This window comes from Anthonomus grandis, chromosome 16, assembly GCF_022605725.1.
Source record: "Anthonomus grandis grandis chromosome 16, icAntGran1.3, whole genome shotgun sequence".
NCBI classification, from domain to species: domain Eukaryota; kingdom Metazoa; phylum Arthropoda; class Insecta; order Coleoptera; family Curculionidae; genus Anthonomus; species Anthonomus grandis.
This window is the reverse complement of record NC_065561.1, coordinates 19,751,597-19,775,206: the sequence shown is the minus strand read 5'-3', so window position 1 is coordinate 19,775,206 and position 23,610 is coordinate 19,751,597. Positions and strand designations below refer to the sequence as shown.

Below are 23,610 nucleotides of genomic sequence, written 5' to 3'. Positions count from 1 at the left end.
TGCTACAGTTACACGACTAAATCCACCTTTTAATAGACCTAACTTTAACTGGTTTCCTATCAATCGTCTTAAATTCAACCAGTTTCTTCACCTCCTTATGGCTATAAATCGCCTGCTGTTCTCTATCCAGCATCAACATTAGATAGAGCAAGGTAACGTACAGTATTATCATCATTAAATCGTCTAGTATTTCTTTGATTCTTAGCTTAGTATATTCCCATTTTATGCGTTCCTTAAAAAATATTCTTTGTTAAGGAGAAACCCAGTTATTAAGCCAAATATGAGTAAAAGATTTGTATTTAAGCGATAATTAAATCAAAAAATTACCTTTAAAGAGATATAATCCAAATCATAATACAAATGTTTCAAATAAGGCCTCAATCCCAAAGCACCGAACCGCTTATAGACCCAGATCCGTTGCAACTCAACATAATTAATGATTCTTTTAATTGTTTCCGCAAACGATTGCGCCTACAATCGACTTCGTTTAACATCAATAATGACCGATTAAATGCCTTTACCTGTATATGTAACTTTATACAATAAATGTAGAAAATCCTGGATAAGTTCTGCAAAAAGAACCAATTTATTAAAACGGCCAATGCAGATGAAATCAGCCATAAGAGGCTCGTGTCCGTTGGTATAAAGAAACCGCAAACTATAAGGGCCGTGACTGATGCTAATAGAATGAAAATCAGTAGAGACCTAAAAAAAGGTCTAATTATTAGTCTCCTCTTCTGGGGTCAGCAGATTTTATGTTAATTATACTCTTGTTTTATCAGTTAATTAATGAGAATATTATGTTGCAAGTCGCGGAATTCGTTCCTGGTTCATAGAACTACCTGACCAACCATATTGTAACATTATTGGCAACACGCCATCTCTGGAGACATACGGAAAGTTGCTAGCGAATCTTCCGGACGCCGCTAGGTGGCCAGTTGACTGTTCGGTTTGAAATATTGGCGCGAGATTGAAATCTGGCATAAATAGGGTGAAAATAAATATTTCTAGTAGTGTAATTAAATCAGTTGACCATTTTTGGGCATCGAGTGTTTTAATTCACACCTAACGAACGGGTATAAATGCCACAATATTTATGATAGATACAGTGAGGGTTTAAAAGATGGAACAATGCAAGAGATGTTATTAATAACGAAAGTTATTGCAACCATGTTTCTCTTGGTTAAGCCAAGGCGTTCGATCTTATACTGAGAATACGAGAAGTGCTAGATCGGATCATACCTGGAGTTCAGTGAATGATAATGATACCACCTTGATTTTTAATGAAAGTGAATGAGAGATTTATATATAATAAACAGAGTAAATTTATGTGGCTCTGATCACGCTTTTGAACGCTCGGAATAATCCTTTAAGTACTCTTAAACCTCTTCCAGTGATTTGATTTTCTTTGAATGCCTGGAATCATCTTTCAAGTACTTTGAAGCTTTCGTGTTTAATGTGAGATATTCGAAAGTAATGCCAGAGGCTTCTTTCAGAAGTAGTTTATCAATTTCTGTAAATTTTTCATAGTTGGACTTCATCCCAAGTGCCTGGAATAATCCTTTAAGTTCCCTTAAACCTCTGTAGGTAATTTAGGTAACTTTAAGTGTCTAGTATAATCCTTTAAGTACCTTTACGCCTTTTCCATCTGTTTGGACTTTAAATGAATACCTTCTAAAGTAATTCCAGAGGCTTTTTCCAGGAATTCGAGTGCTTTACTCTAAGCTTTGACTTACTTTGAGTGTCCAGAATAATCTTTTCTCCTTCTTAGTATGGTTTTTATCGGTTCATTTAACTAGAATATTGTGTGTAAGTCGTGGAATCCGTTCCTGGTTCATAGAACTAACTGACCAACCATATTGTAACATTATTGGCAACACGTCATCTCTGGAGACTTATGGAAAGTTGCTAGCGAATCTTCCGGACGCCGCTAGGTGGCAAATTGACAGTTCGGTTCGAAATATTGGCGCGAGATTGAAATCTGACATAAATAGGGTGAAAATAAATATTTCTACTGATGTAATTAAATCAGTGTGCATCAAGTGTTATGAACGGTTATAAATGCTACAATATTTATGATAGATACAGTGAGAGTATAAAAGATGGAACAATGCAAGAGATGTTATTAATAACGAGAGTTATTGCAAACATGTTTCTCTTGATTAAGCCAAGGCGTTCGATTTTATACTGAGAATACGAGAAGTGCTAGATCGGATCATACCTGGAGTTTAGTGAATGATAATGATACCACCTTGATTTTTAATGAAAGTGAATGACAGACTTGTATATAATAAACAGAGTAAATTTATGTGGCTCTGATTGGGCTTTTGAACGCTTGGAATAATCTTGAACGCTTGGAACATAGTTGGACTTCATCCCAAGTGCCTGGAATAATCCTTTTTAAGTTCCCTTAAACCTCTATGAGTAATTTAAGTAACTTTAAGTGTCTGGTATAATCCTTTAAGTACCTTTACGCCTTTTCCATCTGTTTGGACTTTAATTTTTAATTTAAGACATCTTTGACTGCTTGGAATAATCCTCTAAGTAGCCTCTCCCAGTGCTTTGAGTGCCTCGAATAATTTTTTATACTTCTTAGAGGTTAGATGATTTCCCGACAAATGGACGTCGACGTTACGTTCAACGTATTTTCTTTATAATAAAGTTTAACGTCCTTAGTGTAAAATGGAAAGAAACCGTCCCAGGTTTAGGACTTCAAATAAAACTGATTTTATTTCAGAAGAATCGCGCCGACGTTTCGGCCTTTATTTAGACCATCTTCGGGGCTATTTCTGTTAAAAAAATCTGCATGTATGTCCAGTGATGAAATAAGTAATAGTAAGTAGTAAGTAAGTATTCATAATCAAGTAATAATCAGTCGCCATAAGATGCAATATCTGTTATCCGATATTTTTTAAAGCTGTTATTTTCGATACTCACTATAATATAATAATTTAATTATTACGTAGTTACTATAACAATATACTAGAATTTTCAAATAATTATGTACGTTTACTGTCGGTACAACAAGTACTTACCTTTAAATACAGATACAATATTAAAAAATACTTGTAATTAATAATTTCAGTAATAGGGAACAAATAGACGTTACTTGGGGCCAGATCTGGTGAGCATGAAGGGCAATTCCTTTACCCAGGATATGTTTGCATGTGATAGCAATTCAGTCCCCTAATACTAATGTGACAATTAAATTATTAAACCAACTCAGTATAACTACTATTATAAGGAAATTAGGAGTGTGCAACTTACCACTCAATATGGCAAATAACTGTGCACTTATTCATATTCCTATTGCCAATCAGTTTGCCTCTTTTAAATAAATAAACGAAAGGACATGTGATAAGAAAGGCGATACTGCTTCCAACTAGCGGAGTCCATATTATGTTTATATGAAATCCAAAAGAGTTCATGTCAATTGTATCAGACTCGTTAAACTGCGGTACTGAGTAGATGAACATTATTATCACGTACATTAGGAACATTGCAGTAAATATTAACATCACCCGTTCTTTTCTCGATAAAAGAGCGTCTTTGGCACTAAAAATTAATGATTTTATCATATAAATAAGTGCAGCTACACTACTATTACCTAAGCGTCCATAAATTAACTTCGATCTCCAGTTTACCGCATAAATCCCTGATAGCATTGGCAATACGTGAACTCTTAATAGCATTCTCCTTAGAAACGGATCTACGTTTTACTGGTGTCAAGACAAACTTATGATGTCCCTCTTTAGTCACATTAAACCAATTTTCTAATTCAAACAACCATGCGGCTGACGTTTGTAAGTCGAAGATTTCGATTTTTGAACAGTACCTTTATTACAAAACCAACAAGATATGATAGGTCACTAAATAATCAAGCAAAATTACCAGTTGGTATTATTTCCAAGGGAATCAAACCATATCTCTAATTCCGTTATGTCACCCAACCTCTTCTGACTGGCCACCACGAACCAACATTCCGTTTTTCGTTGCATCATCACTAAATCCGGATCTGGATAGTTTAGTACGTGCTCCTGTTGGAAAACAAGGTTAGTCTCATGTACAAGGATTTAGAAATTGTCGTTTGTTGAAATCAAGTCAATGCATTTTAATTTATAAACTTGGATAGAATAGGAGGGAAAGTATATAGACGATATATTCGTCTCTAATTAACTATTTTTTGTCCTTAGTATTTTCCAGTTTATGGAGGATTGTAAGGAGAGAATAGTAATATCCAACTGTTCAAATGTTGCTCCAGGGAGTTCTCTTAAACCCTGATTGTTCAAAGTATTGTCGCAACTGTTTCTAACCAATTGTGTCAATAATTAATAAATTATTGGGTCAAAAATCTGCAGGAATCTTTGATGCACTGGGTATTGGAACCATTATACTAGTTTTTAAATCACTTGGCACGTTTCCAATTGATAAGCACGAATTAATTAAATAAAGGGTATGCAACGACACTAAATAAATCTTTTACTAATTTCACACTAGCACTAGTTTTTTATAAGGTATATTTAAAACGTAAAGCAAAAAAACTAAATAAAGTACACAAACAATAAAGAAATTAAAGAAAAGCACGAAGAAACCGTACAATTTTTAGGAAGGACGTTAATAAATCTAGAAATAATCTTCGTAAAGCGACGCTTTTGATGGTGATGGAGATTTTATAACCAAATGCTCCCTTCTAGAGAGTCATTTCATTAGTAATACAATCCCTAACACATTGAGTTGGTTTCAAAATGCAATTGTTTCAAGCTCTATTAAAGCAGCTAAAGAAAAATAAATGTAAAAGAAAAAAACTGAATAAAGTAAAGAAACAATAAAGAAGTTGAAGAGACGCATCGAGAAGCGTGACAACTCTTGAGGAAAAACGTGGATAAACTTGAAAATAATGCTCGCAAAGCGACGCTTTTGTTTATTATATTCACTCCTAGACTAAAGTGGCCTATAAACAGTCAATATTAGCGATTTTCTTTTAAATTTCGCTCTTTTTGAGCCTTTAAATAGCAAGAACGACAGTTTGCTTAGGAGGGCTACGTTCTGTGCTGCTATGATTTTTATTGCAGATATCATAAGTGTGCCAGCAATTTGTCTACAGTTCACTCCCTATTCTACAAACATTCTCTATTTGTCTATAAAACATTTGAAGATTTCATTCAATACTACCATTCAGAATAAAAGTTACTTCCAGAAGCCTGGAATAAAAAAGAGATTTGCTTCGAATAAAGTGGAAAATTATTCCCTATTCCTGGAAGATCAACATATACGTCAGATGCTTGGAATAAAACGAATTCTATTAAAAACTCACTCACAAATGTCTTGAAGGTAGGAAAAGATAGCATGATTTTAGTTTCTCAAAAATTAACAGCTCGTTTATTTTTACAATTGAAAACTAAGTTTCATTACTTACAGTTTTACCCTAAGATGGATAATATCTTGCCACGATGTCTCTTGCAGTATCCAAAAAACAAATATCTAATTCTAAGCAAGATATTTGAAAAACTATTTCAAGCATTTTAATGGAAATTTCACCGTAAGTTAAGGTATTTCTTAATAAACAGTTTGACATATGAACGACCCTTGTAGGTTAAGAACTCATTGAGTTACATCGAATAATGTGGGCCATGGTCCCAAAGTGTATAGCTTGGAATTTAAAAAGTGACCATAAAACACACTTTTGAGGCTCAAACAAGAACCGTTTGAGGTTTTTACTCCAAGCAAGATATTTTAAAATCTATTCCAGGCACTTCAATGGAAATTTCATTGAGACTTAGGGTGTCTCTTAACAAATAATTTGATATAAGAACGACTCTTGTAGGTTAAGAACTCATTGTGTTATCGCCAATTATGTGACACATGGTCTAAAGTATAGAGTTTGGAATTTGAAAAATGACTATAAAACACACTTTTGAGGCTCAAACCAGAACCGTTTGAGGTTTTTACTCAATTTTTTCAGAAAAGTATTAGGGGCTTCTTGAGGTTTATTTTGAGGTATAAAAGATGATTCTAGCTCAGGGAGTTGTTGAGCTAGAGCACTTCTGCTTGAGGCCTAATTCATGAAACTTTTTCTACCAAAAATCGAATTCTAGGCAAGCTATTTCAAAACTATTTCAGGCACTTTAATGGGAATTCCATAGTGAGTTAGGATGTCTCTTTACAAATAATTTGATATAGGAACGACTCTTGTAGGTTAAGAACTTACTGAGTTTCAACCAATTATGTGAGCCATGGTCCAAAGTGTATAGCTTGGAACCTAAAAAATGACTATAAAACACACTTTTGAGGCTCAAACCAGAACCGTTTGAGGTTTTTACTCAATTTTTTCAGGAAAGTATTGAGGGCTTCTTGAGGTTTATTTTGAGGTATAAAAGATGTTTTTAGCTCAGGGAGTTACTGAGCTAGAGCACTTTTGCTTGAGGCCTAATTCATGAAACTTTTTCTACCAAAAATCGAATTCTAGGCAAGCTATTTTAAAAACTATTTCAGGCACTTTAATGGGAATTCCATAGTGAGTTAGGATGTCTCTTTACAAATAATTTGATATAGGAATGACTCTTGTAGGTTAAGAACTTACTGAGTTTCAACCAATTATGTGAGCCATGGTCCAAAGTGTATAGCTTGGAACCTAAAAAATGACTATAAAACACACTTTTGAGGCTCAAACAAGAACCGTTTGAGGTTTTTACTCAATTTTTTCAGGAAAGTATTGGAGGCTTCTTGAGGTTTATTTTGAGGTATAAAAGATGATTCTAGCTCAAGGAGTTGTTGAGCTAGAGCACTTCTGCTTGAGGCCTATTTCATGAAACTTTTTCTACCAAAAACTAAATTCCAAGCAAGATATTTTAAAATCTATTCCAGGCACTTTAATGAGAATTCCATGGTGAGTTAGGATGTCTCTTTACAAATAATTTGATATAGGAACGACTCTTGTAGGTTAAGAACTTACTGAGTTTCAACCAATTATGTGAGCCATGGTCCAAAGTGTATAGCTTGGAACCTAAAAAATGACTATAAAACACACTTTTGAGGCTCAAACAAGAACCGTTTGAGGTTTTTACTCAATTTTTTCAGGAAAATATTGGAGGCTTCTTGAGGTTTATTTTGAGGTATAAAAGATGATTCTAGCTCAAGGAGTTGTTGAGCTAGAGCACTTCTGCTTGAGGCCTATTTCATGAAACTTTTTCTACCAAAAATCGAATTCTAGGCAAGCTATTTTAAAAACTATTCCAGGCATTTTAATGGGAGTTTCACTGTGAGTTAGGCTGTTACTTAATAAACAATTTGACATATGAACGACTGTTGTAGCTGAAGAACTTACTGAGTTATGGTCAATTATGTGACCCATGGTCCAAGGACCAGCGTAAAGTTTGGTTACACTGGAAAGAATTTAGTGTTACTTCCAGGCATTTGCGAGTAATTTTTCTTGCTTTGATCGTCCTTTTTTAAGGTATTCGAACTAATTTTTCATTTCGTTTCAGGCATTTTTTCCATTTTCCAGACATTAGAAAGATGCAGTAATTCTTATCCTGTGACTTCACTAAGGCATTCAATTTTTCAAACCTTTACTTCTGTAAATTAGGAGACAATTTCTCAGGTGTATTCAATATTTCGTGTTCCCTAAGGTTCAGAATTACCTTGTTTGCGGATGATGCTACAATAGTCATTAAAGAGTACCAATTTTGTCCCAAGGAGAGGCAATGCACGAAAACGTTTAATAAATGGTTTTTTTACACTAAGAAAAGCATATTTCAAAAACATATCTAACAAGGTCTTTAAACTACATAGCGAGAAGCAATTCGGATTTTTATATTATAGGGTCTACCGTAGAGAAGCTTTTAATTGCCTTGATATAATGAAATTTTAATATGATAGTAGTTCTGTAGATTTTATTTATAAAACCGTCTTTATTCTTTAAATAGTTTCCAATAATAAGGACCTTTGGGTTTGATATTTGTAAAATCTGTACCGAATAATGTTCAGAGAGTTCTGCCTCGACTATTTTTTGGTCTTCGACAGTTTTCTTTTAAGGAATCTGAATTATTACACTCGATTACAACACCGTCATGACCAAAAGCCTTTACTTTATAGATTGTCTAGAAATTATAAGACATGTCTAGGAAAGCCCAAAAGCCTGGAAGAAAAAAAAAACATTTAAAACATTTGCCTGGAATTAAATAGAGAATTATTTCCAATACCTGGAAGAGCATAAATGACGTCAAATGCCTGGAATAAAACAAGGAAATACTAAAAATGTCTTGAAGGTAGGAAAAGTTTGTTTAGTTTCTCAGTCTGGTTACAACTTAATAACTGACTTTCACTGTTTCACTAAAATACCCTAAATATCTTACCAAGCTGTCGCCCTCAGTACCCCGTAACTTGACGGTTACATTAGACGTGGTACCCGCGTGCTTCTTTTTCCCAGTATTAACGTAAATCAAATAAGCATATTCGTAGAAACTGGGCACGTCTCCCACAAAAAAAACCATTTCCAATATCTATAAATTGTTCCCGTATAAATATCAACTCTACACTCCTAAAACAAAACCTCTTACATCATCGTCGCGCTCGAAACTAGTCATGAACAGTAGCAAAGTGAAAACCGTGAACGTTACTAGAGTCGCGGCATAAATAATCCAGCAGTAGGAAATTTGTAACTTGAAATTGAACGCTTCTTCTTCCTCGTATGTCACCACGATGTCCCTGCGATAACCGGTGAAGGTTGTACCAGATTTGCAATGGCAGGTTATGTTTTTCGTAGTGGTTTCTTCGGCCTAAAAAACAAATTTAACTAAGCCATAGAATTATTATTTTATTCACAAGTTTTTTGTTCATATTAAGATACTTAAAAGCTTCTTTAGAGTCTTCAGAATCCGAATCTGTAGCTTGAAGACATACCAAAATATGCCGTTCTTGGTGTACTTGCTGAGGTACAACCAGTCAAAGGAGTAGTCTTCAACATTGTCGTGAATTCCCTTTTTTTAGAATAATGAGTTGGCTGACCCAGCTATTGTAGCGTCGTCCGCAAATAACGTAACTCAGAAACTTAGGGAATACTAATATAGTGTACACCTTCATTGAAACACCCATTAACCCCGACAAATTGTGTCCTATTTAGCATCTAGTAAAGTACTTTGTTTTGAAAAATTGTATTTTTTGAAGCAATGTCACACAGTCAAAGTCACAGAATAAGGCACTCTTTTCAATGCCTGGAAGATGGAGACAATGCCTAAAATGAAGTGAAAAATGCCTCAAAGAAGGATGGAGCAAAACTCTTTTGAAAAAGTTGAGTAAAAACCTCAAAGGGATCTTATTTGAGCCTCAAAAGTATGTTTTTTAGCAAGTTCTCAATCTTTGATAGTGATGGTCCTTCCATAGCTATTTAGATCATATTAATCAGACAACCTGTATATGCATTTTTATATTTCTATGTCTAAAAGTTTTTGATTTGCAAGCATTTTGTGATATATTTTTTTTAAAAACCTTAAATAGGTGCCCAATCAAATTAAGCAGCACAAATTTTCATACTTTTATGTGCAATAGTTTTTCAGTTACAGGCATTTTGTGGTTTTTTCATTAATTCTTTAAAAAAAAAATTATTTCTATATTTTTTTCAAAAATCCTGAAATAGGTGTCCAATTAAATTAATCAGACAATCCGTATACAAATTTTCAAATTTCTATGTCCAGTAGTTCTTGAGTTGCAGGCATTTTGTGATTTTTTCATTAATTTTTCACTTTTTTTTTTAATGTATTATACCACAAGTTGACTTTATTCTATAGAACACAAAAGATCATAATCTTTACTACAATAGATGATATAGTGCATAGATATGCAATCAAAGGCTTTGCTTAAGATGCAGAATGTGCTTATTCCTTTAATTGGGTTGACGGTTAGAGGACAAATGGACCATGGTTGTTTTGTATTTATTGTATTTATTTTTTCTTGTATTGTATTTATTCATGTCAGATTTCGAGGAAATAAATTATTTCTTTTTAATATTTAAGGAAAAATCCAGATTTGTATTTCAAAAATTAAAAGAGTCACAATTTCAAGGACCCAGTGAATCAATGAGTCAAGGAGTGAAAAATTCAAAGATTCAAGGATTCAAAAACCAAACAATTCTAAAACTGCAAAGTCAAAAAGTCTAAATTGAGAAAACTAAAAATCCACAAACTTATAAACTGAAAAATCCAAAAAACCAAAAAGTTTAACACTCAAAAAACGAAAAATACAAGAAAACAAAAATTCAGAAAACTTAAAACCTAAAAGGCCGAAAAGTCAAATATCCTAAACTCCAAAAATTCAAAAAATCAAGAACCTAAAAACTGAAATATTCAAAAATCCAAAAAAACTTGAAAAATGTAAACAAACACAAATTTAAAGATGAAAAACTCTAAAAATCTAAACCACAGATCCAAAAAACCAAAAAGACATACAAAAATTAACGAAAAAAAAATTGAAAAAATTCAAAACCTAAAATATTCAAGTTTCAATTATCCAAGAAATCAAAAATCCAAAAAACTAAAAATGCAAATGCCAAAAATAAATACAAAATTCCGGAAAACTAAAAATTCAAGAAACCAAGAATCCAAAAATGTAAAAGTTCAAACTCTACACTTTGGGCTGGTCTTGGACCATGGCTCACATAATCGACTGTAACTGAGTGAATTCTTAAGCAACAAGAATCGTTCATATAGCAAACTATTTGTCAAGAAACACCGTAACTTACAGTGAAATTCACAATAAAGTGTCTACAATAGTTTTTAAAATATCTTGCCTGGAATTCGATTTTCAGGAGAAAAAGTTTCATAAGTTTCAAACTATACACTTTGGACCATGGCTCACATAACTGCCCATAACTCAGTGAGTTCTTAAGCTACAAGAGTCGTTCATATATCAAATTGTTTGTTAAGAAACACCCTAGGTTACAGTAAAATTCCCATTAAAATGCCTGTAAAAGTTTTTAAAATATCGTGCTTGGAATTTGATTTTTGGTAGAAAAAGTTTCACGAAATAGGCCTGAAGCAAAAGTGCTCAGCAACTCCTTAAGCTAAAATCACTTTTTATATCTTAAAACGAATCCCAAGGAACCCTCAATCTAATCCTAAAAAAATTGAGTAAATACCTCAAAAGGTTCTTGTTTTAGCCTCTAAAGTGTGTTTACTATCCAGTTTTTAACTTTGAAACTGTACTGTACTGTAACTGACACCTTCTGGTTATCAGCCCCTTGTACTAACCGCAGATTTAAATGCCTGGAATTAAACAAATGATTTCTAATTTCTGCAAATTAAATTATAACAAATGTCTGAAAAACTCAAAAAACCTGAAAAAAAATTGAAAATAGATAAAAACAACTGAACACAAAGTAAACGGTCTCATTTTATAAATTTATGATACGTGTCCCGCAACGAAGAAAATTGATTAAACATGGAAACAATGCCTGGAAATGAAACAAAGGAAAAATGTCCTTCCTAAAAAAAACATTTTAAATACCTTAAATTAAGTAAATAATTACTTAAAAGAAGATAAAGAAAAAAATACTTCCTAAAACACCCTAGAAATTGCAAGAAACTCTTCCCAATGCCTGGAAGATAGAGACAATGCCCGTAAATTATCTGAAATAATAAGAAGAATGTCTAGAATAGAAGAAAAATGTCTGTCTAGGAGATAATTATATGAAAATGCCTGGAACTAAACCACAAAATATTATAAATGCCTAAGAAAGATGAAAAATTAATTCCAAACCCTTGGAGTTATAAAAATGTCGTCAATTTTCTGGAATAATAGAAAAAAATTACTTCCAACTCTATTAATGGAAATCATGGCAAACACTTTCAAATACCTGAAGGACGTCAAATGCCCGGAACAAAGGAAAAAATGCCTCCCTAAAGAACAGTTTAAATTAAATGTACACTGCAAGTGGCTAAATGAGTTGCAATATAAGATACAAGAAAATGCAAGATCTTGCAAACGATCGATTCATAATTGTCTGGAAAGTAATTAATAGACTTCTTTCAGGCTCCACAAAAGAGTGAAAATGTTCCATTTATATCGGCATCTCACTCTGAGGTAACATAGGTGAGAAGGATAAAATAATTACGTCAGAAAAACACACTTTTACTATAAGACCTAGGAGACAATAAACGACAAAATTCTACCATTTTAAAATCATTTTGGTATATTTCTTAGAACAATTTACTTACTCTACAAGACGGTTGCCAAAACTTGGCGGTCTGATTCCACACATAACAGCCTATAGATGACACCGTAAACTGGTAGACTTTAGAGCCGCTAATTACTCTCTCACTCGGTAACACGCTAAGGAACCAGAAACAGTCGTAAGGATGCGTTCTGGAGATAACTATTACGTTGTTGGTTTGATCTACGTGTATCCTTTTTAGCTGGAACGTTTTTAAAGTGGGCTTCTCGAAGTCCAGCAAAGTAACCTAAACAAGACCCTTGTAAATAACTTGTATTAAGTGAGACGAGCTAATGCTCACGTCATAACTATCCGCTGCAGCGAGATTGATAAACTGAACAGTAAACCCTCGTCCACGGGGAACGAAGATTCTATGAGTGGAAATCTGATTGTCATCATTTAAGTCAGTGATTGCTTTCAATGGTAAATCCGCCTCTTGGATTTTTAATGATGGCCAAGACAACGTTTCGCCCATAACTAGCTTAATTGAAAAGTAATCTACAATCATATATGTATCGTAATTTTTAAGCAACAACCACTTTATATATATATATACCTTCTCCTGAAAGATCTATATCTTCAGAAGAGTTCTCTCGTATCCCAGTAAAATTCAGATAGAGCACCGGGGTGTATAATGGTATGTTGTCTATGTACCAGTAAGGATTTTTATCGGTTGTACACATCTGAAAGGATACTGTAATATAATTTATTTGAAAAATCAAAGAAATTATAAAAGAATCAAACCTAGACTGTCTGATGTATTAATTAATAAAGGCAATAATTGGAATGATTACATGGAATTCCAGTCCTCAATCTTCTACTCCAATGAATTTTACTTTGGACAAAAGAAGACTCGAATCAACTTGATCAAAAGCCTTAGAAAAGTCTGCGTAGATAGGATCGAACTGAATCCCCTTCTCTATTATTTACTAAGTTTACAGGTGACGCTTTGGCATGTGTTTACACAACGGTTTTAACGTAAACGTTAATCAGATGTTTTTTATTTTAGAAGATTGAGTAAAAACATATCTAATAAAAAGAATATAATTCTTTAAATTTTGCGAAAACGCTATAAGGTACACCAATAAAAACGACATTGTTTTCTCCCTGTCTCTCTTTTCCAAATTTTTGTTACTTAGCAGCCAGTTTAGCTCCAAATTAGTCACTGGACTTGACACTAGAATGAACAGAATCTACAATTGTTATTAAGTTATGAACGTAAATTGTGGTCCAAGTACATCATGCTCCACCAAGTAAAATTCACTAATATTATTAACCATTTTAACTTGTTAGGTTCGATTTTCTACATATGCAGAGTCAAATGCCTTAGTTAAATCAAGGAAGATTATTAAGCATCTTGAAATGTGATCTGTCTCCCTCCCGATCATCGTATAAAGATTCTGCCTAGATGCATTTTTTGTCTCCTTAAATATAACAATGAGTAAATCATTATTGTTGGCATGGGTGTTTGTAAGTGTGTGATTTAGTTATAAGTTCAAAATTATGATATTATAATACATCAAAAGAATTATTCTTATACTTTTTACTCACCATTATATTTACAACAGCGACGTTTTTCTTATGGCACGTTTGAGAAGCCTTGACTAGTGCCTCGGGTGACGTTACGTATTGAGAGACGGCATTTTGGCAGGTCCTAAAGACGTAGATCGTATAAACTTATTATCATAAGCGGAATTTGCAAAATATTCAACGTGAATTTTAAAGAATAGAAATAGAACAAAGTTTGTTTTGGTGTAATCTCAGTAAATTTTGTTTTCTCCAGCACGATAATGTCGTTCCATTGAGATCAGGAATGTGCAACAATTGAATAAAAATACTCAGGAATAAGATAAACTCGTGTTTACAACCCGAATATGAGCCTACAGTAATATGGCTAAACTAAAGAGGCATGCTGTTAAAATAGAGGCACCCATGGTCAGAAAGGCGTCCTTTTAGACTATTTTTTGCCTAAAACCCTATATGGAATAGAGACGGTTGGTAAATAATAATGAATAGTTGGTAAACTATTTAATTTTCATTTATTTATAATCCAAAAATTTTGTTACATGTTACCATGTTTCGATTCCAGCTCTTTTTTAAAGTTCTTTAAATGAATAATTTAAATAGTCAAAAACTACACTACATATACATGTTAGCATTTTATAAAAATTTGGAAAATCCACAACCGGAACTTCGTGTTGTTGCATATTTTAGCAAAAGAACTACCCCATAAGCATCGCGGTATCATTCTTATGAGCTGGAGACATTAGCCCTCGTTAATTCAATTAAATATTTCCGTGTTTATTTATTGGGTATTAAATTTAAAATAATAACAGATTGTAATGCAATTAAAGCTACAGCTCATAAGAAGGACCTACTTCCACGCGTTGCAAGGTGATGGATTTACTTGCAAGATTTTGATTTTAGCATTGAATATCGTAAGGGTAAATATGTTCAGCATGCAGATTATTTTAGCAGGAATCCTCCATCTGAAGGCCATCGTGTAAATATCATACATCAAAGTTCATGGCTTGAAGTCGAACAAACTAAAGACAATGTAACCCAGGATTTAATTATTAAATAAGAAAGAGGGAAACAGGGGACAATTTCGGAATATGGTATGAAAGATTCCTTGTTTAATTATTTCATGTGTGAGTTTACCGGTGTTAAATATATTGAATTATTCGATGGTTCTAGGATGTCGGTAATAACAATGGCTTTCTCCGGTGGCTTTATTTTTTCTTTCATTTTATTTCCAATATTTATGAAGTAGTTATTGCAATAGTTGGCCATATCATTTATTTGATGTAAATTTCTTCACTGGTGTTCACTATGCTTGCTTCAATCTTCCTGTCTGTTTATACTCATTGTTCAGTTCTTTTTCTTTTTTAGCTTGCCCCTCTTACAAATAGCAATTATTAGCTCCGTGTATATCCATTCTTTTATTTTCATGCCTTATGTTTGTTGGATCTTTCAATTTTACACGAGTTTAGAATATCTATAAACTTTGCTGTGAATTTGTGAGTTGCTTACTAATTATAATGGCAACTATTTTTGTATCTTTAAAAAAAAACATCATATAAATAACTTTCTACCATCCAAAAACTGGAAAATCTAGTGTATCTCAGTGAACATACTTTGCATTTAGAGTGGCTTAATGAACAATGATTTCCAGGCGAAATTCGCCAGCAATCTGATATGCAATTTGAATACTACATACATTTTCGCAGATACAACAACCATAGACCCCTGTTCGTTAATCAAAGGTCTTTCGTCCTGATCCATCGTGTAAATAAGCAGCTTGGAATTGGTGAAGCACATGCTTTCCATCAGTGTGGCCGCCACTTCATACTACAAAAATAATGGCAAATAATTACTTTTATTGATGATATTTCCAACTTACTTGGGAGGCTTTTTCGGAGGCACTCTCGTCGTCAACATAGTCAGGATAATGTTCCAGAGGCCCTTTCGGGGGTAACAAGGGGCTATCGGTGGTTGGAACTGTTATATCTATAGGGGGTTGAGCGACCTCCTCTGGATTCGGTTTTAGGCCTACTTGAGAACAACCGGATAGCGATCTAAGATTTAAAAAAATTAATATATGTGTTTATTATTTATATACAGTTTCTTTAGGCTAAAATGTACATTGCAACTTTCGTTTTGCACTAAATAGAAAACATCTATAAATTTGTCTAGCGATTTTATATTTTTAAAAATATTGTATAAGTGAAGAATAATTGATTTGAATTTACCGATGATTAATCTAAAGGGAACTACACAAAGTTGCGGTCGCAAAAGTATTAATAAGTTATTAATTCTAACAATAGGTTTCACGTATTTCGCTCATATTAAGAGCATCATCGGACCGAAAAATTAAAAACAAAGAACCTAAATACAATAAGAACCTTAAAGTTAGATAAAATTGGTACCTTAAAATTCGACTACAAACAGTATATGCTTTACGGTCAAAAAAATATAAAATTATTCTCCTGTAGTGTCTCGAAATTGTATGGTCCTGAAGTGTATATTTTTTTATATATTTGTATTTTATCCATTTTAATTTAGTTGTTTTGGTTTTTTTACAAACTCGTGGCATATCACATTTCATAAGAATTTATTTTATTTAGTGTGTGTGTATAATGTGACCGTAAAGCTTGTACTGTTTGTAGTCGAATTTTAAGGTACCAATATAATTGTCGTTTTATACAGGACATTCTTTATATAATACTCAGTAAGCAATATTTTAAAAATAAAAATAAATCATATACTGCTTGCCGTAAAAATCATTATAAAAATCCCATCTGAATTTCAATTGAAAAATTACTTAACATATACAGAACCTATATCAATTTAAGGTATTTATTACAGAACCAATCACTGAAAAGCTTACAGCGTAAATTTAATTTTTTTTTTTAACATGGATTCATTTATTGACAACGTAAAGCGATTAAAATTTCCATATTTATAGTTTGGGGAAAGATGTCATATTACACCTTCAAATTATTACCAATATGTAAAGGTTTTTCTTTTCCTAACTTACTTCATAGCATTGGTCAAACGTTCTTTCATTATCTCGGGATTTTTTATAAGTTTGGCATCTTCTAGCATGGTCTGTCCGGCCTTTTGGCATAAAACCGCCGCCTCGACCGATATATCCGGATCTGACTGATTGTATCGGTTCGCTATATGTTCTAGGATGTTTGCCGCTTGTTGGGCACCCGCTGCATTGGTAATATCGATCTAAAAATTAAGTAAAATAAGACATGAACATTCCAGAAGTTAGGGGATAAGGCATTATTCCTTAAAGGAGAATTTACTTTCATTGACGTACCTTCTTTATTACGTCTAATATCTTCCGATCTAACTCTTTTGCAGGCAATCCGGGTAATTTCGAAAATTCCTCCTCGACTGCACCGATGATTTGCATCGCCATGTTCTTATCGTCCTTCCCTACATTCGCTGCCTCGTTAAGTTTGTTTTTAATATCGTTGACGAGTGCTTCGGTCGGTTGATTGCTATCGAGACTTTTCGTCACCTAACGATTATGACACTATATCCACTATACAGGGTGTAAGTAAATAGATGCGAAGAAAAAATTCAGGGGCTGATTAATATATGTTTCTTTTATAATACCTTTAAAACCCCTGTAGATATTTTAGTAATTTTTGGTGCAATGCATTTTCTATGCATCAAAAGGCATTTTCTGAGGCTCACTAATTTTTTTTTTATCTGTATCAGTGTCCGGTACTGGGTATTGACGACTTGAAAAATCGAATCGTTAATTCGTGTGCCGTAATTCAAAATTCTTTTTATCAGCATAATGGCGGAGGGTGGTAATTTTCAACATTTTTTATATTAATTTAATTTATATTTCTTTCATTTGGTTTAATCTAAACATTAATAATAAACACGTAATACATTAAGATAGATGGATTTATTTTTTTTAATCGAATACGCAACCTCGGACAAAAGAAAGTCAAGAGATCAAATTTGCTCAGAAATAAATAAGAATGACAGAAACAAGTGTCATACCATATTTTTCATCAAAAATATTTAGTTTACACCTTACACGAACGTCACTGGTACAAATTAAAAACACCCCTGAAGTTTTTCGCATCTATTTATTTACACCCTGTATATCAACACTATACCAAACTGGTATTTTGGCAGAGTCTCATGTAAAAGTAAATAGTAGATTGAGGAATGTTCCGAGGTAAAATGTATATCAAATAAAAAGCAAAGACTAAAACCGTGGATCACTAGTGACCTTTTAACGTCAATTAGGTTTAGGAATCAATAAAATAAAGATTACAACATTGAAAGGCCTTTAAATGTTCTAAGAAATAAAGAGTGATAAAGTCATAATTTAGGAGTATATTACCATTGATAACCCTTAAAACCATTTACTATGTATGAACTTGTTGAGTCTGTGATTTCTTATGGGATTGTAGTTTTGGGTAATGCAGGGCAGACAATAATTTCCAAATTACCAATTGTACAAAATTATACTTTAATGTTTAGAGGTGTGCATCGAGTGGTTAGCAATAACACAGGATATTAATATTAAAATGTATGTTGCACCGATAACTGATTGATTATTTAGATTTATATAATAAATAATAAAATTAAGTTGGGGTTTTGGGACTTTAGAGCTCTGATTTGTGATTAGAATCTAAGAAATGATTTATTGGTAAATATATTTATGGGTATATGTTACAATGATTGTAACCCTATCAAAAGTCTTCTCAAAATCTGTAAATATATAGCATCAACTTAAATGTCCCATTTTCTTAAGAATCCTGAAGGTATGACTCCATCGACTGCCTGGAATTAATAGAATATTTCCGTCTCTTACAGGCACACAGTAAAGCTTGAACGAGATTGATTTTGTAGGTAATTTAGGAGGGAAAAGTGACTCCTGGAAATATTAAATTATTTCCATCATTTCCAGTTAGTTGAATTGGTGTCCTAAATTCAGGAAAGACTTATGGAAATTTCTGGAAAATTACTGCATCAATTGCCTGGAATTAATCAAATATTTCTATCTCTTACAGGCACACAGTAAAGCTTGAAAGTGATTGGTTTTGTGTGTAATTTAGGAGGGAAAAGTGACTCCTGAAAATATTTAATTATTTCCCTCATTTCCAGTTAGTTGAATTGGGGTCCTAAATTCTGGAAAGACCTATGGAAATTTCTGGAAAATTACTGCATCAATTTCCTGGAATTAATCAAATATTTCTCTCTCTTACAGGCACACAGTAAAGCTTGAAAGAGGTTTTTGGTTTTGTGGGTAATTTAGGAGAGAAAAGTGATTCCTGTGAATAGTAAATTATTTTTGTAATTTCCAGGTAGTTGAAGTAGGGTTTTTTTTATAAATTTCTGAATAAAGACAGTTCTACTGAAGCAAATTAATTAATTTATCTCTTAGAAGTTGCAAAATGTTGTTCCGAAGCTTTTAAGGGTAAAATCAAGCAAATCGGTTTATTAGAAGTGAAGTTATAAGACTTTTTACACAATAAGCCTGCTTGGAAGGGATTTTTTATAAATTTCTGTATAAAGTCAGTTCTACTGAATCAAATTAATTAATTCACCCTTTAAAAGTTGCAGAATGTTGTTCCAAAGCTTTTAAGGATAAAATCAAGCAAATTGGTTCATTAGAACTCAAGTCATAAGACTTTTTACAAAATAAGCCTGCTTGGAAGGGATTTTTTATAGATTTTTGAATAAAGTCAGTTATACTGATCCAAATTAATTAATTTACACCTTAAAAGTTGCAAAAAATGATTCCAAAGCTTTTAAGAATAAAATCAAGCAAATCGGTATATTAGAAGTGAAGTTATAAGACTTTTTACAAAATGAGCCTTCTTAGAAAGAATTTTTTATAAGTTGCTGAATAAAGTCACTTCTACTAATCCTAATTAATTCCTTAGTCCAACTTTTCCTAAGTTCAAGAAAGCCTGAAAGTATTATGGAAAATCCAAAAGAATGACTCCATCAAGTGCCTGGAATGTTCAAACTATTTCTATCTCACACTGTGTGCGTGAAAGAGACAGAAATATTTAACTAGTTTTTTAGGAATAAGACTACTGTATCTGACGATACACGGTTTGTCTTGCTCTGAATGACTTTAAACAGTTAATACAATCTGAACTTGGATTTGTCTTGAAATTACTGAAATTTTTCCTTAATATAAAAAAAAAAACAAATTATTTAGCTTTTTCTATTAATTCGTTAATAATTATTAATGTCGTTAATAGACCGTCATTCCAAAGCATAAAAATAGGAAATTTTGAAGAAAAAATAAAAGATGTTAAAAGTGTTCAATATCTAGGAATTAAAACAGACCTGAAATTGGAAGAACACGTATTGTTTATAACTGAAAAAAGTTAAGGACTCTTATACACATATTTTTTTCAACTACGAGAATCTCTAAATAGAGAATTACTGCTGATAATTCATAAATCACTTGTTCAGTCCTTATTAGGAAAAGAGAACAATGCCTTGAAGCAACTTAATATTATTCAGAAAAATAATACTTAGGAAACATAGACTCTACCACGCTGATCTATTATTCAAGTCAAGAACATATATGAACACTGTATACAGGAATTTTGTGTTCTTTTACTGCAAAAAGCAGTGAATTAATGCAGCATGTTAACCAGATTTATAACGGGCAGAAATTTAATCAAGCTGTCACAGAATATTTAAAAAAATTGTGAAATAGGACTTCTTTTAAGAAAACATCTCCAACATCTTTAATAAAATTAAATATTGATAATAAGAGACAGAAATAATTTACTAATTCCAGGCAGTTGGTGTAGTCATTCTTTTGAAATTCCTTCAAGTCTTTCAGGCTTCCCTAGACTACCTCAACTGCCTGGGAATAAATTACTATTTCCAGGAATCACTTTTCTCTCCTGTATTTCCCTGTGTGCCTGGAAGAGACAGAAATAATTTACTAATTCCAGGCACTCGAAGTACAGTCAATTAAATTATTTTAATCTAAAGATTACTTACCTCCACGTCAAAATTTAGATGTTTTATATTTCCGGTGCTGGAATCAATATAATCAAGCCGAACTTTAGATCCGACCGGGAGAACGAAAACCTCCGTTTCTATTTTATTGGTTTTCGCTAAGAGCGAAGCTGTAAATATATTTTTTTAAATGTATCCTCATCAATTTCAGTGAAAAAAGTCCCTCGCTCACTCACTTTTTTTCCCAATAATAGAATAAATTTCGAAATTCAAAGATCCGGGCTCATAGTTGCAACCCTTGATCCTGAAACCGGTTTGACCGGCGGTTCCTTTTTTGGGCATTATTTCACAGCCGGTAAGTGCCGACAAATCCTCCATGATCCTCACTTGCTTTAGGTAAGTGTGGATGACACTCCCTGAAATTTCGTATTATTAGGCTGGCAAATAGGAAAGATATTGGTAAATTTGTGGGAGGTAGATGTTGTTCAACTTCTACAGGGTGTCCCCTTTCAAATGGTCGAAAAGGTTACAGTATGTACAGGAACCATAAAAATGTAGTTTGAGACTAGGACATCGATGGTAGAAAGTGCCCGGTTTCCAAAACTACAGGGTGTGGCATTTTTATTTATTTTTATTTTCCTTACTACACTTGTTCAGGTGTAATTTTTTTGTAGGTGTTTGGTTGTTTGTAGAGTTTTTTTTAGATTGTTTTTTTTGACATTGACGAAAAATACAAACTTTACAAACAACAACACATTTACGAACAAATTACAGGTAAAGTAAAGAAATTAAAAATAAATAAAAATGCAAAAAATAGGATTTTGAAAGGTTGCCATTTTGCTATGGGTACTAAGTAATGACTTTCAAAGTTTTATATAAAAACACTTCAAGCGGTGTAAATGAATTTTTTAAGTTGATTAGCAAGTTTTTGAGGAGTTGCAGCTAATTTGACTTGTCTAGGAACGGACTTGCAGCATATGTACTTTAAATTTTTTATAAAAAAAGCAGGTAGGCTACGTTTTTAAAAATTTAGCCAGTTTATATACCCAAATTTATGTTATGTGCTATACCCAATAGCACATAATGTCAAGGCGATAATATGAACTAGAGAAAAATGAGTGACAGTAATAAAACAGAAATTACTTTTATTATTATCACTAAATTAGTAGTAATTAAATTAATTACTATCAAATAATTAACAGGTGTAGAAAATTTATGGAAATACACGGAGGATACCTTAAGCATTTGGTTTGAATTGTTTATTGTTTAGTTAAATTATTTATTTTTTATTGTAACGATATTAAATTTTTCTGATCAAGATCCTTCTGAGGATTTTATTTTTTTGCACGAAAACCGTGCGTCGGAGCGCAAAAATGCAAGGGATCTCTCAAGAGTAAAACAAATATTTTTTTTCTCAAAACTGTTAATTTTTTTCAAAAACGCTAAAACTGGTATATACACTACCGGACAAAAGTGAAGAAACAACGTGTCTTTTGTATTTATTTTTATATTAGTGTATTTCATCATTAATTTTTTATTTTTTTTAAATATAATTTTGTTTCTAGTCTTCAGTACCTCAATAAAAAATTAAAAAAAAAAAAAACAAGTGACAACTAATATATTTTATTCTATTTTTTACAGGGGACAAAAGTGGAGAAACACTATTTTTATTTATTTTTTATACACAATGTATTAGTTAGTTGTAGTCCCATAGGTTTTCTATCGGGTTTAGATCCGGACTTTGTGCGGGCCATTTCATAAGGGGCACATTGTTGTCTTCAAACCATTTCTTTACTACTTTTGCGGTATGCTTCGGATCGTTATCCTGCTGAAACGACCATCGAAGCGGAATATTTTCTTCTGCGTATGGAAGCATATGATCCTAAAGAATTCTTAAAAATTGAAATCTGTCCATTTTTCCTTCAACTTTTCTTAATGGTCCTACTCCTGATCCGGAAAAGCAACCCCAAACCATGATATTGCTTCCTCCATGTTTCACAGTTGCCCTGGTGTACTTTGGTTTAAGTCTAGTATTGGCAGGATGACAAACCTATTTCAGTCCATCAGATCCGAATAGGCAGAACTTACTTTAATCAGAAAATAGAACCGTTTTCCACTTTTGGGTTGTCCAATCAAGATGTTCCTGTGCAAATTGGAGTCTAGCCAATCTATTGTTTTTAGAAATGAATGGTTTTTTGGCTGGACGATGGCTATAAAGTCCAAATTCAGTCAAACGACGACGAATAGTACGCACAGATACCGAAACCCCAGGTATTTCATTATAAATTTCTGTGGCGGGCATAAAGGGATGTTCTGTTGCCAACATTTTTATTTTTCTCTCAATAACTTTATTCGTTTTCCTTGGCCGTCCATACCTTGGACGGGTAGTCACACTATTATATTTTTTAAAAGCAGCAATAGTTTTTGAAACTACGGATCTATTACGATTAATTTGCCTAGCAATAATTTCACTTTGTTTTACACCAGCTTGAAATTTTGAAACAATTAATTTTCGGAGATCAATACTCAGGTCGATTCCGCGAGGCATTTTGCACAAATCGTATATAACAGTTTAACACTCAAAGTTAAGATCAAACTAATGATTAATAATCACTTTAAATGCCAAATAAGATTTGTTTGGAATGTTTATTCACTTTTACACGCATAAAATAGCATAAATAATTTTTTGATCAACTGATAAGGTAAATACAAACAAGAAGGATGTGTTTTTATGCTGCAATAATAGAGCTAAATATTTTCTACTAAAAATGTAAAATAATATCTTGTATGTTAGGATGTTATTGTTAAATTTGTAAATGTTTCTTCACTTTTGGCCGGTAGTGTATATAGTTAAATTATTTTTCATTGGTTTTTGGTTTATGGACATTTTATGAAATTTCAGAAAAATAAAATCGACCTCTCCAAATATT

At 32.7% G+C, this 23,610-nt stretch overlaps 1 protein-coding gene across 6 annotated transcripts in view; it reads right to left on the bottom strand.

The window, feature by feature from the left end:
* The window catches only part of LOC126745651 (uncharacterized), a 40,298-nt gene that overhangs the window by 11,196 nt on the left and 5,492 nt on the right, over nucleotides 1–23,610 (bottom strand). For 4 of the 6 annotated variants that reach the window (XM_050453589.1, XM_050453584.1, XM_050453587.1 and 1 more), the window contains 18 exons: nucleotides 20,917–21,096; nucleotides 20,723–20,850; nucleotides 17,037–17,240; nucleotides 16,746–16,945; nucleotides 15,609–15,783; nucleotides 15,426–15,556; nucleotides 13,757–13,859; nucleotides 12,762–12,888; nucleotides 12,507–12,703; nucleotides 12,210–12,452; nucleotides 8,559–8,777; nucleotides 8,355–8,501; nucleotides 3,892–4,037; nucleotides 3,608–3,835; nucleotides 3,268–3,555; nucleotides 522–705; nucleotides 328–471; nucleotides 27–232 (listed from right to left, as the gene is read on the bottom strand). In XM_050453589.1, the coding sequence (XP_050309546.1) occupies nucleotides 27–232; nucleotides 328–471; nucleotides 522–705; nucleotides 3,268–3,555; nucleotides 3,608–3,835; nucleotides 3,892–4,037; nucleotides 8,355–8,501; nucleotides 8,559–8,777; nucleotides 12,210–12,452; nucleotides 12,507–12,703; nucleotides 12,762–12,888; nucleotides 13,757–13,859; nucleotides 15,426–15,556; nucleotides 15,609–15,783; nucleotides 16,746–16,945; nucleotides 17,037–17,240; nucleotides 20,723–20,850; nucleotides 20,917–21,096 (3,250 nt within the window). The remainder of the gene's footprint in view (nucleotides 1–26; nucleotides 233–327; nucleotides 472–521; nucleotides 706–3,267; nucleotides 3,556–3,607; nucleotides 3,836–3,891; nucleotides 4,038–8,354; nucleotides 8,502–8,558; nucleotides 8,778–12,209; nucleotides 12,453–12,506; nucleotides 12,704–12,761; nucleotides 12,889–13,756; nucleotides 13,860–15,425; nucleotides 15,557–15,608; nucleotides 15,784–16,745; nucleotides 16,946–17,036; nucleotides 17,241–20,722; nucleotides 20,851–20,916; nucleotides 21,097–23,610) is intronic. The other 2 variants (XM_050453586.1, XM_050453588.1) reach the window with 2 other exon arrangements.